The 13,777-nt window shown below is 42.2% G+C and overlaps 1 protein-coding gene across 15 annotated transcripts in view; it reads left to right on the top strand.

Annotated features, from left to right (window-relative positions):
- Positions 1 to 13,777, top strand: part of RAPGEF4 (Rap guanine nucleotide exchange factor 4) — a 285,602-nt gene that overhangs the window by 192,523 nt on the left and 79,302 nt on the right. For 9 of the 15 annotated variants that reach the window (XM_069470899.1, XM_069470907.1, XM_069470879.1 and 6 more), the window contains 4 exons: positions 3,630 to 3,683; positions 3,998 to 4,104; positions 7,948 to 8,069; positions 11,036 to 11,219. In XM_069470899.1, the coding sequence (XP_069327000.1) occupies positions 3,630 to 3,683; positions 3,998 to 4,104; positions 7,948 to 8,069; positions 11,036 to 11,219 (467 nt within the window). The remainder of the gene's footprint in view (positions 1 to 3,629; positions 3,684 to 3,997; positions 4,105 to 7,947; positions 8,070 to 11,035; positions 11,220 to 13,777) is intronic. The other 6 variants (XR_011233694.1, XM_069470936.1, XM_069470953.1 and 3 more) reach the window with 1 other exon arrangement.

Here is a 13,777-nt window from a genome sequence, read left to right as displayed (position 1 = left end):
ACCTGAAACATTTATCATTGCTTTATGTTGGGAACATGCGAAAACTTCTAGCTATTCTGAAATATAATAAATTATTGTTAACTATAGTTGCCCTATTGAACACCAGAACTTTTTCCTTGAAGGGATAATCCTGTTAACCTAATCATTTTAACATGAGATTCTTTTTCTTATTATCTGGCTTCTAGCTGGAGGAAGGTTGGATGTGGGAGGGTCTTGCCTCCCTCTTGGCGGTTGTCGGACGGCATCTGTAGCAGTGGCCATACCTCTGGGGTCCCTGGAGCCCTCTGGGGTTCCACCTCCCACCAGGGCATCTTGGCTCAGGCGCATAAAGCCGCTTCCTGACATTAAATTCCCTCTGCGGTGAATACTTGGAGTGGTTTTCATTTCCTGGGTGCACTTTGCTGCTACTCCCCTCCCTGCTATAGTTGTCTTAGCCATGATGGAGCAGTTCCTTAATGCTAAGTGTTTTACTGTTACAAAGTTGCTTTTTAAAAAGTTAATTCAGACCAAGCACGATGCATGGTGCTAATGTGTAATCTCAGTAGGTCGTTACGAATTTTTACTGCTGGAAATTAGTAAGATCAAATCTGATACCGGATAACCTAGAAGGGTTTAGATGCACTTTTCTCAGTGAACTTTAATCAGACAGAACACACAAATTCTGCCAAAGAGTGAGCCAAGATATTTCTAGAAGAAAACTGTAGGTGGATGGGGTTATTGTATGTGCAGTGTAGACACTGGAGTAAGGTAGACCTGGATTCAACTCGCAGCAATTCCTGGTATTGGCTTGTGGGAGCTCACGCGGGTCCGTAAGTGTCTCTGGCCTTAGCTTTCTCCATGAACAATGGGAGTAGCAATATGATAAGGAGGTCACATAAAAAGGTGCACATGTGACGTGTGTAAGCCTGCCTCTAAGGCTGGTTTTCTTACTTTGATTCACTAATATCACCATGCTTGGTCTTTCCTCCTCATGTTTAACCTAATCATTTATCAAATGAAATTCTTTTTCTTAGTTTCGTATAGTGCAGCTAAGGTAAAATTCTCAAAAGGAATTTCACTCGAAAGCCAAGGGAAACCAAAAAGGAAATAAATGAGCTAATACAAAAGTGATAAAGTCACACTCATAATGTGGGAGTTCCTGAACAGGCATCGACCCCTGACTATTTTGTAGGGACCTGTCCTGCCTGTCAGGAATGCTCTCTGGCTCACAACATATGGCTTCTAGGTGCCAACATAGTTCTTAGAACATAGGATATTGCCTAATTGAATATAGTGTCCCTTTCAAAGACTAATTCCTATTCCCTCAACATAAAACTTTGCCTGCTTTCCCCTGCATTTGTTCCTTGGAAGTTTTATTTAAATAAAGAGACCATCCCCTCCTCAAAGCATCCATTCATCATATTGCCCCTAAACCTAAAATCTTTGAGCCAGAGAATGTTCTGAGACTGCTGCCTTTCAATAGATTAAACAGCCTCGTGGTCCTGGAACTGGTACTAGGATTATCCAGCTGAAAGACAACCTTGTGTACATCTACGCTTTTAGAAGCTGCAAATCAAAGGAACAAATCTGATTGAAGCTTGATGCTTGCCCTGCTTTAGTAATGCTTTCTTTTCTGGAATAAAAGGGGAGTTGTCCAAAAAAACAAACTAACCTGGAGACTTGTTAGCATTTTGTTAAAATATAGCCATTTCTGTAGAAACAAAAGATGTGATCTTCAAATAATGTTTCGTTGCACCTACCGAAGAATAAACCTTTATTGGCAGTCCTCAAGTGAGGCATCTTCTTGACCTCAGCTCTGCCAGCTTGTCAAAGACCACAGCAGAGGAGAGTAGGCTTTTCATAGGAAAGAAAGGGTGAGCTCAGAAGCTAATCCCACATCCGCCTACTCTAGACTACATCCATCCACACCTCTTTCCTCCAGGACAAGAAGAAATGGGTTTCTAGTATTATTTTCAAGAATAAGCAGAGGCATTTACAATTTGTATACATAGGCAGGTGCACTCTTAGATGTGTAAACCAATCTGGGTAATGCAAAGAGGTGGGCGGCATGAGACTGGGAACTCCCAACCTGGAAATATGCAGCATGTTTAACTGCACGCCCTGGGGGTCTGGTGCGTGGTGGTCGGGCACTGTTGAGCATGTTCCCAGGTGATATGCCACCACAGAATTCTCCCTGCCTTCCTTGAGGCATTGATACAAATGCAGGGACTCTGTGAGCTCATGGTCCCTCTCCCACCAACAGGTCTGCCATAAGGGAGAGTGGGCTATTTCAGGGCAAAGTTGGTCTCCATTTAAAGCTACTATTGAATTGAACCAGAATGACATTCCTTGATCTATTCTGGTTGTAAATAGTATGCTGTTAAAATACTATAATATTGCTTGACACTGACTGGGCGCGGTGGCTCACGCCTGTAAACCTAGCATTCTGGGAGGCCAAGGCAGGAGGATCACTTGAGCTCATGAGTTTGAGAGCAGCCTGAGCAAGAGCGTGACCCTGTCTCTACTAAAAATAGAAAAAATTAGCCAGTCAACTAAAAATAGAAACAAAAAATTAGCCGGGCATGGTGGCTCACGCCTGTAGTCCCAGCTACTCGGGAGGCTGAGGCAGGAGGATTGCGTGAGCCCAGGAGTTTGAGGTTGCTGTGAGCTAGGCTGATGGCACAGCACTCACTGTAGCCTGGGCAACAAAGTGAGACTCTGTCTCAAAAAACAAAAATTAATTTGCTTGACACTTGTGCTCTAGAGATTTCAAGAGAAAAAAAAAAATTCTACTAGATGCCAGTGAGGTGATGAAAATGTTTAAATAAGTAAGTTTGTACAATGTTGGCCATTCTAAATAAATCTGTATCTCATCTATGCTTTGTCCTCCATTTGGAAATGCCATTGCCAGATATTTCAGAGCAAGAGAGCAAAGGGGTGTCAGTGGGACTAGGCGGGGCTCAACGTGTAACAAGTAATTTCCTAGGATCAGATCCAGCATGTCCATCTGAAGAATGTGGATAATGATATGCACTTTCTGTGGATCCTAGAGCTGATCTGACAGTCACAGAATCCTAAAAACTGTACACTACTTTGTAAAAGAAAGAGAAATCTACTAGCTGCCTCAGTGGGTTCTAGGAATTTGAGTGCATAGAACCACCAAGTGTCATTTAAAAATTAAAACTTTCTAAAAATACAAATTGCAGAAAAGGAGTCATAACTATATGAGGGAGAAGGAAGTAGCTCATTTCCATCCTAAATCAATACATTATCCCCACTCCGGGAGACAGGTCATTTTAATCTCTGTTTATGTTTACCTTGTTTTGCTTTTTCCTCTGCTCTGATGTTTGTTAGGCTTTGAGCAGATATTTATTCCCTTCTCATGAAGCCTACAAACATCTAATCATTCCTATCTGTTTGGTTTTTTCATTTTTAGTAATTTATACTTAAATGTTGGCAAATCGAATGATCTAATTTTGCCCTTTGAATGTCTACACATTCAAGTTCTTTAGGCAGATTTTATCTCTTGTTTTTTTAATTCTATTTTGAGTTTTATAAAAAATGGATGTTTCTTATTATCCCCCAACCCATAATTTTCTTCAGTGAACTTTTTGTTTAATTTTCTTTTGCTTTAACATTTTATTTTTCAGACACCTCTCATTGAACCTCACGTTCCTCTTCGTCCTGCTAACACCATTACCAAGGTAATGGGACGTAGGTGGGTTGACGAGCCAACAGAGTTTGCTTCTTAAGTACCACTAGAGGTGGTCCCTATGTCAGAGCATCAAATCAGGAAACCTCTGGTACATTTTCTAGAAACAATAAATACTCAATGTGTCTCAGTTCTCAATATGAAAGAGTGACATGTCACACAAGTAAACAATGTAAATGTATGAGTGAGTTATGCTTTTCAAGCCAGAGTGAGGTTGGAAAGTGAGTTAAGGATTCATCTGGTTTCTTTTCCTTCTATAAACTCTCCTTCTTTCTCCTCCCCTCCTTCCACCCGATTAAAATCCAGGTCCCTTCAGAGAAGATCCTCAGGGCTGGAAAAATTTTACGAAATGCCATTCTCTCTCGAGCACCTCACATGATAAGAGATAGAAAATACCATCTGAAGACATACAGGTATGTGCATTAATTCTAGAGGTTGTGGCCCCCTCAGATTCATGTTCAGTGAAAATGAAACAAAAATGTTTCTCCCTGTTTTGCATCTGGGGGCAGCCCATTTTAGAATGCCTTCAAGTTCTGGAAGGTCTAAGCTTGTCTTGGGTCCCTGCTTAACTGTAGGTGTTTAATTATCCTTAATATTCCCAGAAGTTACTACTAATTTGCTTAGACATTGGTTTAATTGTGATGAAAAAAGAGAAGAAAGTTTTTGTTATTTCTGTTTCTAAGTGACCTTAGGAAGCTTACTAGATTTAGATCGCATTCAACTAACATTTTCTGAGCACTCATTTATGCTCAAAGACCTGTACCAGGCCACTTTCCACGTGTTATCCCATTTCATCTTCATCACAACCCTGCTAGATAGGTGTATGTCTAGTTTTCAGATGACAAAACTGAGACTCAGGAGATTAAATAGTTTTCCTTGTCCAAATCACAAATCTAGTGAGTGGCAGAGCCAATATTTAAACCAAGGTTGGTCGATTTCCAAATTCAATGTTCTTTTCATTCATTTAATCATTCATTTATCCCACAAGTTTATTAAGCATTTACTGCATACCAGGTACTATGATGTTTCAAGCCCTGAGGATACAGCAGTGAACAAAATATACAAATTCCTTTATGGAGTTTATTTTCTAATATAAGATTTCATTCTAGTATGCATATAGTAAGATACACAACTCTGTATCACGTATATAATCATGTAGAATAAGAATTCCTTACTAGAGACGTCATTGGAGTTAAGAAATGACAAAGATAAAGACTAGGGCTGCATGGTTGGTTGAACCTTCTGGGATAACTGAACCATGGTTGGCCAACTAAGAATTTGAGTCTGATCCATAACTTTTTATTTTATCAATTCAACAAGTGTTTAGGAACTGGAATAGCCAATATATGGCACACAAGCCATCACTCTCTCTTCCTGAACCCATAGTTCAGACACAGCCCTCTTTCAGCAATCGGTGAGGCTCTCTTTCCCATTTAGCCTAGACATGACCTCAGAACCCATTAGCCTTGGCATGAGTCAAAACCCCTTTGATTCACATGAACCAAATTCATGAGACAGTAAAAAGCCAGAACACAAATTTCAAAGTCACCGTGAAGGATGTATATCTTTCTAGTGACTACCAACTGATAAGATTATACCTGGTTCATCCAACAGGAAACCTACCAAGTTCATGTGCCTCAAGATCCGGTATCTCAAAGACAGAGCTGGAAAAGCATTGCAAATTCTTCCTCTTTGGGTTACTTTTTCTACACTTCATGCAAACTAATATTCTTCTGCTTGCACTTGGTGTGATTATGTTACTAGACCAAAACTGACAGTTTGTTATTTTAGAATTTTGGAAATGATATGGGATTTGAGAGGCACCTTGGTCTTAACAGGAGCACATTCCACTTAGACACATTCCATCTCTTAGGACAGATTGGTTCCTTTTCATGTTGATGTTTACTAACCATTATTTTGGATGATTACATTTGTAAGTCTTTTTCTGTAACCCTGCAAGTTGATTCTTTTTGGAATCTGTGGTCCCTACACACTACTATAATTTTAAGAAAAGTAAAAGTTAAAAAAAAAAGTCATGTGTCACATGTTCCCAGAGAGAGTTCAATCTCTTTAACTCATTAAGTGGATCTCAAAGTCTCATATGGTTATAGAATACTTTTATTTTTAAATTTTTATTATTTTTTCCCTTAATTTAAGATGTGATTATGCTTTGCCAAGTATTGACTTGCATTAGGGAAAATCCATTAAAATATGTCATGTTTGGTGACAAAGAGTGGAAACTAGAAGTCAAAAACCATAATCTCTTTTGTGCTCCATAGTACTAACATTTTAAACCCCTGAAATATAGGTGTTATATCTATTCCACACCCTATGACACAAATTAATGATCTGTTGGTAATGACCAGTGGACTCAACTGTAAGCCAGAAGCATGATTTCTTTTTTCTGCAAGACAGTCAGTTCTTTGTCCCAGATCTTATACTTCTCAGTTCCATTCTTTCTTTCCTCCTGCTTTTCATCGTGTTATATTATTGCTGAAATATTAGGGGTGGAAGCCTCTCCAGATGCAGTATCACCCCAAGAATCACTATACTAGAGGTCTGCTGTCAAATCTAAAGAGGCTAGGGATCCTTGATGGAAAGGTACCAGTGATTCCATCAGCTGCAAGAGGCACAGCTGTGGATGGGTGTCTTTGTTTCATATTCTGACTGCAAGATTCTTACACCCTTTATAAGGACCCAGATGCTCTGAGATCATCTAAATTCCATGTGCTTTTTTAAGTAAAGGTCATCATTGAATTAAAAGCCAAATGAAATTGACTTTGTATACTTTTTCACAAGTTTTCCCATTAATACATTCTCAAATTATTAATAGAAAATGACTATTTTGGCAGGTCATATGTTTGGTTCAGAATGATTAGTAAGTAGGTGACTCTTTGCCCTTTAAAGCTCTACTGTGCAGGTATAGACTGTAATGAGGACAGTCCTAGAAATATAATGGCTTTCTCAGTGTATCTTCCCTGTGAAATATTCTGAAATCAGTGTTAGCCCCAAATCAAGGCATCCCAGGAGCTTTGATAGATTTCAGAAGTCCTAAAATAGTAAATTGGAAAAGCCCTTAGAGGCCATCTTTTGCTCCTCCTTTCTTTTATAGATGAAGAAACTGAGAACTGGAGAGTTGAAACCATATGGCCAAAGTCTTATAGCTGATAAGTAGCAGACCTGGTGCTTGTATGTCATGTTTCCTCCCAGTTCCAGACTCTTCCCAGAGTGGCACAGCACCATGAGTCTCTGCCAAGTTCAATTAGGGAGGAGCTCTCTGGGCCTGACCCAGTCGTAGCCCATGCCTCAGAGGTGGTGCCATCCTTAGCATGGGAGGGGAGGCCACCAGTGACGCAGTTCCAGCTGCAAGCAGCCAGCTGCTCTGTGACTCTCTGCCTTGTTCCATTGTCCCTTGGGATCCATCCCTAGAACTTCAGAATTCCATTTCTTCCCTTGAACCATTATGCCATGAACACCTGCCCTTTTCTCACCCCATGAAAGGTTTCAGTATTCCCTAACGTGTGTGTATAATCATGTATTTCCTAACTAATACATGCAGTTTGCCCATCCAGACCAACTCACCACAGAGGGACATCTTAGGGATTCATGTGCGAATAAGCAGAAAGCCAGGAAGCATTTGGCACTCCTCAGATGGCAGGCTCTGTAGAAGTGCTAATGCTCATTACACAGAACTTTTTTCAAAGAGATTTGCATCGCTAATTGCTTGTTTCTCCCAACACCCCTCCGAGGAAGATCAGTAGTATTACTTGAAAATATAAAGTGCTATATAATTTTGCACTTATACAGCGCCTTTCATGGAGCACCTCCGAGTGCCTCACAAACATTAACTCATTCCTCACGAGGCTCAGGTGGAGAAAGTCAGTATGTGTTTTGCTTTGCCTTCATCTTACACCGAGATTTTCTGGGACCAGGTCACGATGACAGAATGTCTGTCCCTGTGATTAACTTACCAGACAATGCTCCCGCTCTAGCAGTCCTCCAGTCTCCCCTGGGACTGCAACTTGTAATGCTCTTTCATTTAGCTAGCCTTGCTTAAAGGTTTCTCTCATGAACTCACTGGTTTCATCGGTTTGTGTTCACATTTGAGGCTACACCATGTGGTGCTTTGTTTGCCACCAGACCTCTTATGGTAGGAGAGTACTATGTTCTTTGGGAGTTCTCCTCCCAAAAGCCATGTCCCATCCTTTATCTGCAAAGGGTGATTTGCCCATCCTATGTGTCCTATCGCCCCTTAGACAATGCTGTGTGGGCACCGAGCTGGTGGACTGGATGATGCAGCAGACTCCATGTGTTCACTCCCGGACTCAAGCTGTCGGCATGTGGCAAGTCCTGTTAGAAGATGGTGTTCTTAACCATGGTAAGTTGAGCCACCATCCCTGGGAACCCCTGAAGAAACGCTAAGTGCATTTCCCTGGGTAAGTTGTTGCTGAACTCTGAAATGGGCAAGAAATAATGATGGTCCCTTTAGGGACCCGCAGAGCTAGCATCTTCATTTAGCAATACAAATGCAGCAAGTGGATGCTATTGATTGCTATGTTCCACCGTTGTACCTTCCTAACTTGGGGGAACATATGAAAGGAAAATGAAATTGCAGCCCGAGTGCATCAGTTCCAATTATGTTTATTAGTTTGCATTCACAGTTCATTGATAGCGTGATTATACTCCGGGCACTGCATAGCAATCTTGATGCAGGGGCAGAATGAAGAGCAATGAAGTGTGTGGCTGGGCTGATGACATGAAAGTAAGTAATGAATTCAGATGCTGCCTTTTAGCTGTGCCGCTGAGAGAGCCAATTTGTATACTCACAGGATGACCATGTTTAAAATCAAGAATGTGCTCTGCAATTGCGGCTCTTGATAAATGCAGGGGCTATAATTGAGCAGAGTAGCTCTTTCAGGACTGGTGTGTGACTCTGGCTGAACTGCTCATGCCATTTGTTTAAGACTACTTTTCCAAACAGACAAAATATTAAAATAAGTCATTTAATTTTCCAACACCTGGGAATCGAATGATGGCTTTGCCAGTGTTTCTCATACTTTAATGGGCATACATATCACCTGAGACTCTTGTTAAAATGCAGGTTCTGATTTAGCCAGTTTGGGATGGATCCTGAGTCTGCATTTCCAGCAAGCTCCCAGGTGCTGCTGATGTCACTGTCCCAAGGATCACACTTTGGCAGCAAGGGTCTACTATTACACTTCTCTTTCTCTTTGGAGAGTATTGATGCTCTATCCTCAAAAGGGGCTAAAATCTGTAAAACACGTAGATGAGGGATTCTGAGCCAAGTTCATTGTCTTTGTCCTACCAAGATCTAAATCTTGTTGTTTAAAAGAACAAGAGTCTATCTTCTTTTGAAAAGCTTCTGTTCATGTCTTTTGCCCACTTTTTAATGGGGTTGTTTAATTTTTTTTCTTGCTGATTTGCTGAGTTCTTTGTAGATTCTGGTTATTAGCCCTTTGTTGGATGTACAGCATGTGAATATTTTCTCCCATTCTGTAGGTTGTCTATTTGCTCTGTTGATTGTTTCCTTGGCTGTGCAGAAGCTTTTTAATTTAATCAAGTCCCATTTATTTATTTTTGTTTTTGCTGTGATTGCCCTTCGGGTCTTCATAAATTCTTTGCCTAGGCCAATATCTAGAAGAGTTTTTCCCACATTTTCTTCTAGAATTCTTACAGTTTCATGTCTTAGATTTAGGTCTGTTATACATCTTGAATTAATTTTTTTGTGAGTGGTGAGAGATATGGATCCTGTTTCAATCTTCTACATGTGCTATCCAATTTTCCCAGCACCATTTATTGAACAGGGATTCTTTCCCCCAGTATAAATTGCTGCCTACTTTGTCAAAGATCTGATGGCAATATGTGGATGGTTTTATATCTAGGTTCTCTGTTCTGGCCCATTTCAAAAGAAGTTAGACTAATGGCCAATAAACGTATGAAAAAATGCTCAGTGTCACTAATCATCAGAGAAACGCAAATCAAAACCACGATGAGATATCACCTAACCCCAGTGAGAGTGGCTTTTATCTAAAAGTCTCAAAACAATAGATGGTGGCATGGATGTGGAGAGAAAGGAACACTTATACCCTGTTGGTGAAAGTGCAAACCTAGTGCAACCTCTATGGAAAATAGTATGGAGATTCCTCAAAGAACTAAAAGTAGACCTACCATTTGATCCAGCAATCCCACTACTAGGTATTTATTCAAAGGAAAAAAAAGTCATTTTATCAAAAAGATACTTGCACTAGAATGTTTATTGCAGCACAATTCACAATCACAAACATGTGGAATCAACCCAAGTGCCCATCAATTCATGAGTGGATTAATAAAATGTGGTATATGTACACCATGCAGTACTACTCAGCCACTAAAAAAAATGAATTAATGCCTTCTGCAACAATCTGGGTAGAACTAGAGACCATCCTCCTGAGTGAAATATGGCAAGAATGGAAAAACAAACACCACATGTACTCACTATCAAAATGGAACTAACCGATCAGCACTCATGTGCACAGATGGAAGTAAAACTCCATGGGAATTGTGGAGGCGGGAGAGAGTCGGAGGGGATGGGTGACATCATACCTAACGTGTACAATGTACGCTATCTGGGTGATGGGCACACTTATAACTTTGATTCAAACAGTACAAAAGCAATCCATGTAACCAAAACATTTGCATACCCATAATATTCTGAAATTTTAAAAAAAGAGAGAGGAAAAAAAAGACAAGAGGAAAAAAACTTTTTATTAATAAAGTCAGATCTGGAAGAAAATTACCACAAAATCCTAGGAGTATATGACCTAGAAGCTTAGTCTGGTCAGCTTTGTTCAAACAATTAATTTTATTCTAACTTTTTTTTTTTCCCAAAGTGCAGACAAAAATGCTTATAAACAGTACATATAGAAAGAAAAACACGAATTCTGATCCTGACAAAGTAGGTTTTTAAAAGTCTGTGCTCTCCAAACCATTGTAGAGCATGATCTGGCACTTGGCTATTTTCCTGTTTGGGACACACGTCCCACATATGTCAGCGAGGCAATTTTTCCAGGTCAAAGTGCTCGTCTCAGAAGAGCTGGCGGGTTCTCAAAGGGAGTCGCAGAGGCCGAGAGGTGGGTGGGTCCGGGATGGCTGTGGTGTGCACGAGCAGCCGGGAGGTCCCGTCTCAGCTGCACGGCGCTGGGCAAGGCGGAGCGAGAAGGGTGCGGAGTCTCCCCGCTCTGCTGCCGCTCGGCTGTCCTGCCCCGGGGCCTCCATTTGCTCCTGGTGAACGCAGCTGCGAGGCCGAGGTGCCACAGCTGACACATGCTTCCATGTTTCCCGTAGTGGACCAGGAGCACCATTTCCAAGACAAATATTTATTTTATCGATTTCTGGATGATGAGCACGAGGATGCCCCTTTGCCTACTGAGGAGGAGAAGAAGGAGTGTGATGAGGAGCTCCAGGACACCATGCTGCTGCTGTCGCAGATGGGCCCCGACGCCCACATGAGGATGATCCTCCGCAAACCGTGAGTGACGGCTCGTGGCTACCCAGGCCCATGGGGCCCGAGTGCGCATGTGCACCCGGGGGAGGGCGGGCACGGCTGAGTTCAAAAGTCCTGGCTTTGCCCTGGGGCCAAAGAAGAGACACTGAAAGGGTAACATAGCAGTGTTTGCCTGTGTTTTATTTGATTTTTTTGTTTTTGGTCCGATGACTCTATTTTCCGTTTACATGAGTTGAAATTGATACAGATTTTCGGCGGTTGGCTCAGGGTCTCAAAACTGAGTCCCCGTATTAAATGACCTTTGCTCAATGACAAACAGAAACTGCTCTGTCTCTATGCCAGACTGTGGCAGCACCTTTCTTCCTAATGCAACAGGACAGAGGCCATCAGAACCCTAACCCTCATGCCTGGGCTTGCATTCATTCACCCCCTCATTCATGCAGCACACCCCTTCACCTATTCTGAGGCTTCTGCTCTTCAGCTAAAAGACTCATTCTTACGGGAACACCACTGCTCATTAACCCCTCTGAGGCCTCTACCAGTCACTGAGGCCGTCTCTCCCTTTGGTCTCAGCGGAACTGACCTTACCTTCATGTGCAGCCCTCCTGCCGAAGTTGGGGACTCTGAAACGTTTGATCAGATGCATTCAGAAAGAATGTGTTGAGCCCCTGTTTGACTCAGGCTATTCTAATTGCTACGGGGCATACTAAGAAGCATACGCCACCGTCCTAATCCTCAAGGAAACCTTTTCAGTAAGGGTGACCTGGCACTTGCTTCTGAAACCACCACACACAGGCGTAGACTTTTCTGCTGGAAATGAAGTCACCCTCCACCCTGCGCCAGTGCCTGCCAGCGTTGGACGTCGGTCCTGAGTCACTGGCTTGGCCGACCTTCATTTATTAGTCTTAGTCTGGGCGAGAGCATTAAACTTTACATGTCTTGTGTATCCACTGGGCGCCATCCAAGAGTGAGATGTCCCTCAGACGAACTTCCCCAGAGTCTGCCTCTCAAACCAGCTCAACGCAGCCTCTCTGAGCACACCTTTATCTCCTTCCCCCGGGATCCTTTCACTTGCCCTTACTTAGTGCTGCAAAGTCTTTTCAACATATTTCATTTTTGTCACACTATGTCCCCTTTGTCAAAACTTTCTCTTGGGTCTTAATCTCTGGCACCGTGTGTTTCAAAGGCCTTCCTTCATCCCAGTTGGTACCACCATCCTTAACTCTGGAACCGTGGTTTCCAACTCTTTAAGCCTCAAAACCTTTTCTTCAAACAAAATTTGACAGGAAAATCCAAAATATCAAACAGAAAAGTCAGAGCTTCACTGACCTAAGCAGGAGTGGGGTCCAAGAAACCTGCCCAGCCAATTTATGCTCTCTCTGCCCTGAAGGAGCGTGAGGGTGGTGGCTGACGGGGACATAACGGAATCCCGAGGGCTTGCAGAACTCAAGTGAACACCATTTTAAACCATGCTTTCTTCCTGTCTGACGGTGTCCCCTTGCTCTTCTCCACACCCCTCTTGTCCCACTGTCCCTTATTTGTATTTCTCCATAATTTCCTGGATCCATACGCTTTTTGCTGTCCTCCTTGCTGCCACCTGCTTCAGAATCAGGGAGAGACAGCCCCCAAGGGGCGTTTGGAAATGTGTGAGGATGTTTTGGTTGTCAAAGTGTGGGAGGGGGCACACTGTTGGCATTCACTGGGCAGTGGCTGGGACTCAGAGCTGCTGAACACACTGAAATACCAGGAACCCCCAAAATAAAGCACTATGTTAAGTGCTAAGGGATTAAGGTAAGCATTGAACAAGAGGCCTGCTCCTCCTTCCTGGAGCTCTCTGTCTAGCGCAGGGGACAAACCTTAAGCAACTACATATACAAGTGATCATTTAATCATAGCTGCATTAAATGCTATGGAGGAAAAGGTAGTTGTGTGTTAACACAGCATAATATGGGGAGGAGGGTTTAACCTGGTGTGGAAATTAGTAAGGCCATACATATCCCTAGCTCTGTGCATTATACCAGGGAAGCCATCAATAAACCTTTGCTGAGTGGGTGAAGCAATGTGTGAATACACTGCCCTAGCTAATGTTCCCTCAGCTCTTAGTTGCTTCAGGGAAGGAGGAAATGCCATTTGATTCACAAATATTTTTGAGCGTCTACCAAAGAGGTTAAAAGAAAAAAGTATTAAATAATAAAGTGGTTCCTGCCTTTGGGGAGTTTACAGTCCTATGCAAGAGCTATTCCCAAATTAGATTCAGATGCAACAAACGTTTATTGAGTGCCTGCTGTCTGCTAAGAACATACATGCTAATTGATTTACCCTTCCAAGAAACTGGAAAGCTGGGTTTCATGAGTCACCCTGAGAAAGGAGAGCCTCGTCTGTGATTCCTTTTTCCTGCATACAGCATTGAACTGCATGATCCCTGGCAGCCCAAAGATTCTTCAGAGAAAATTACATTCCAAGGTTTAGACTCTTCCAGTTTGTCACTGGCTGTTAAAGTACAGGTTTCACCAATATTCCAAGATACATCCTTTTGGGTAGCCTTGGGATTTTCCCATCTTCCCAGTTTCTTGAAACTTTGC

Source organism: Eulemur rufifrons, chromosome 1, assembly GCF_041146395.1.
Source record: "Eulemur rufifrons isolate Redbay chromosome 1, OSU_ERuf_1, whole genome shotgun sequence".
NCBI classification, from domain to species: domain Eukaryota; kingdom Metazoa; phylum Chordata; class Mammalia; order Primates; family Lemuridae; genus Eulemur; species Eulemur rufifrons.
This window is presented reverse-complemented; position numbering and strand designations above follow the sequence as displayed.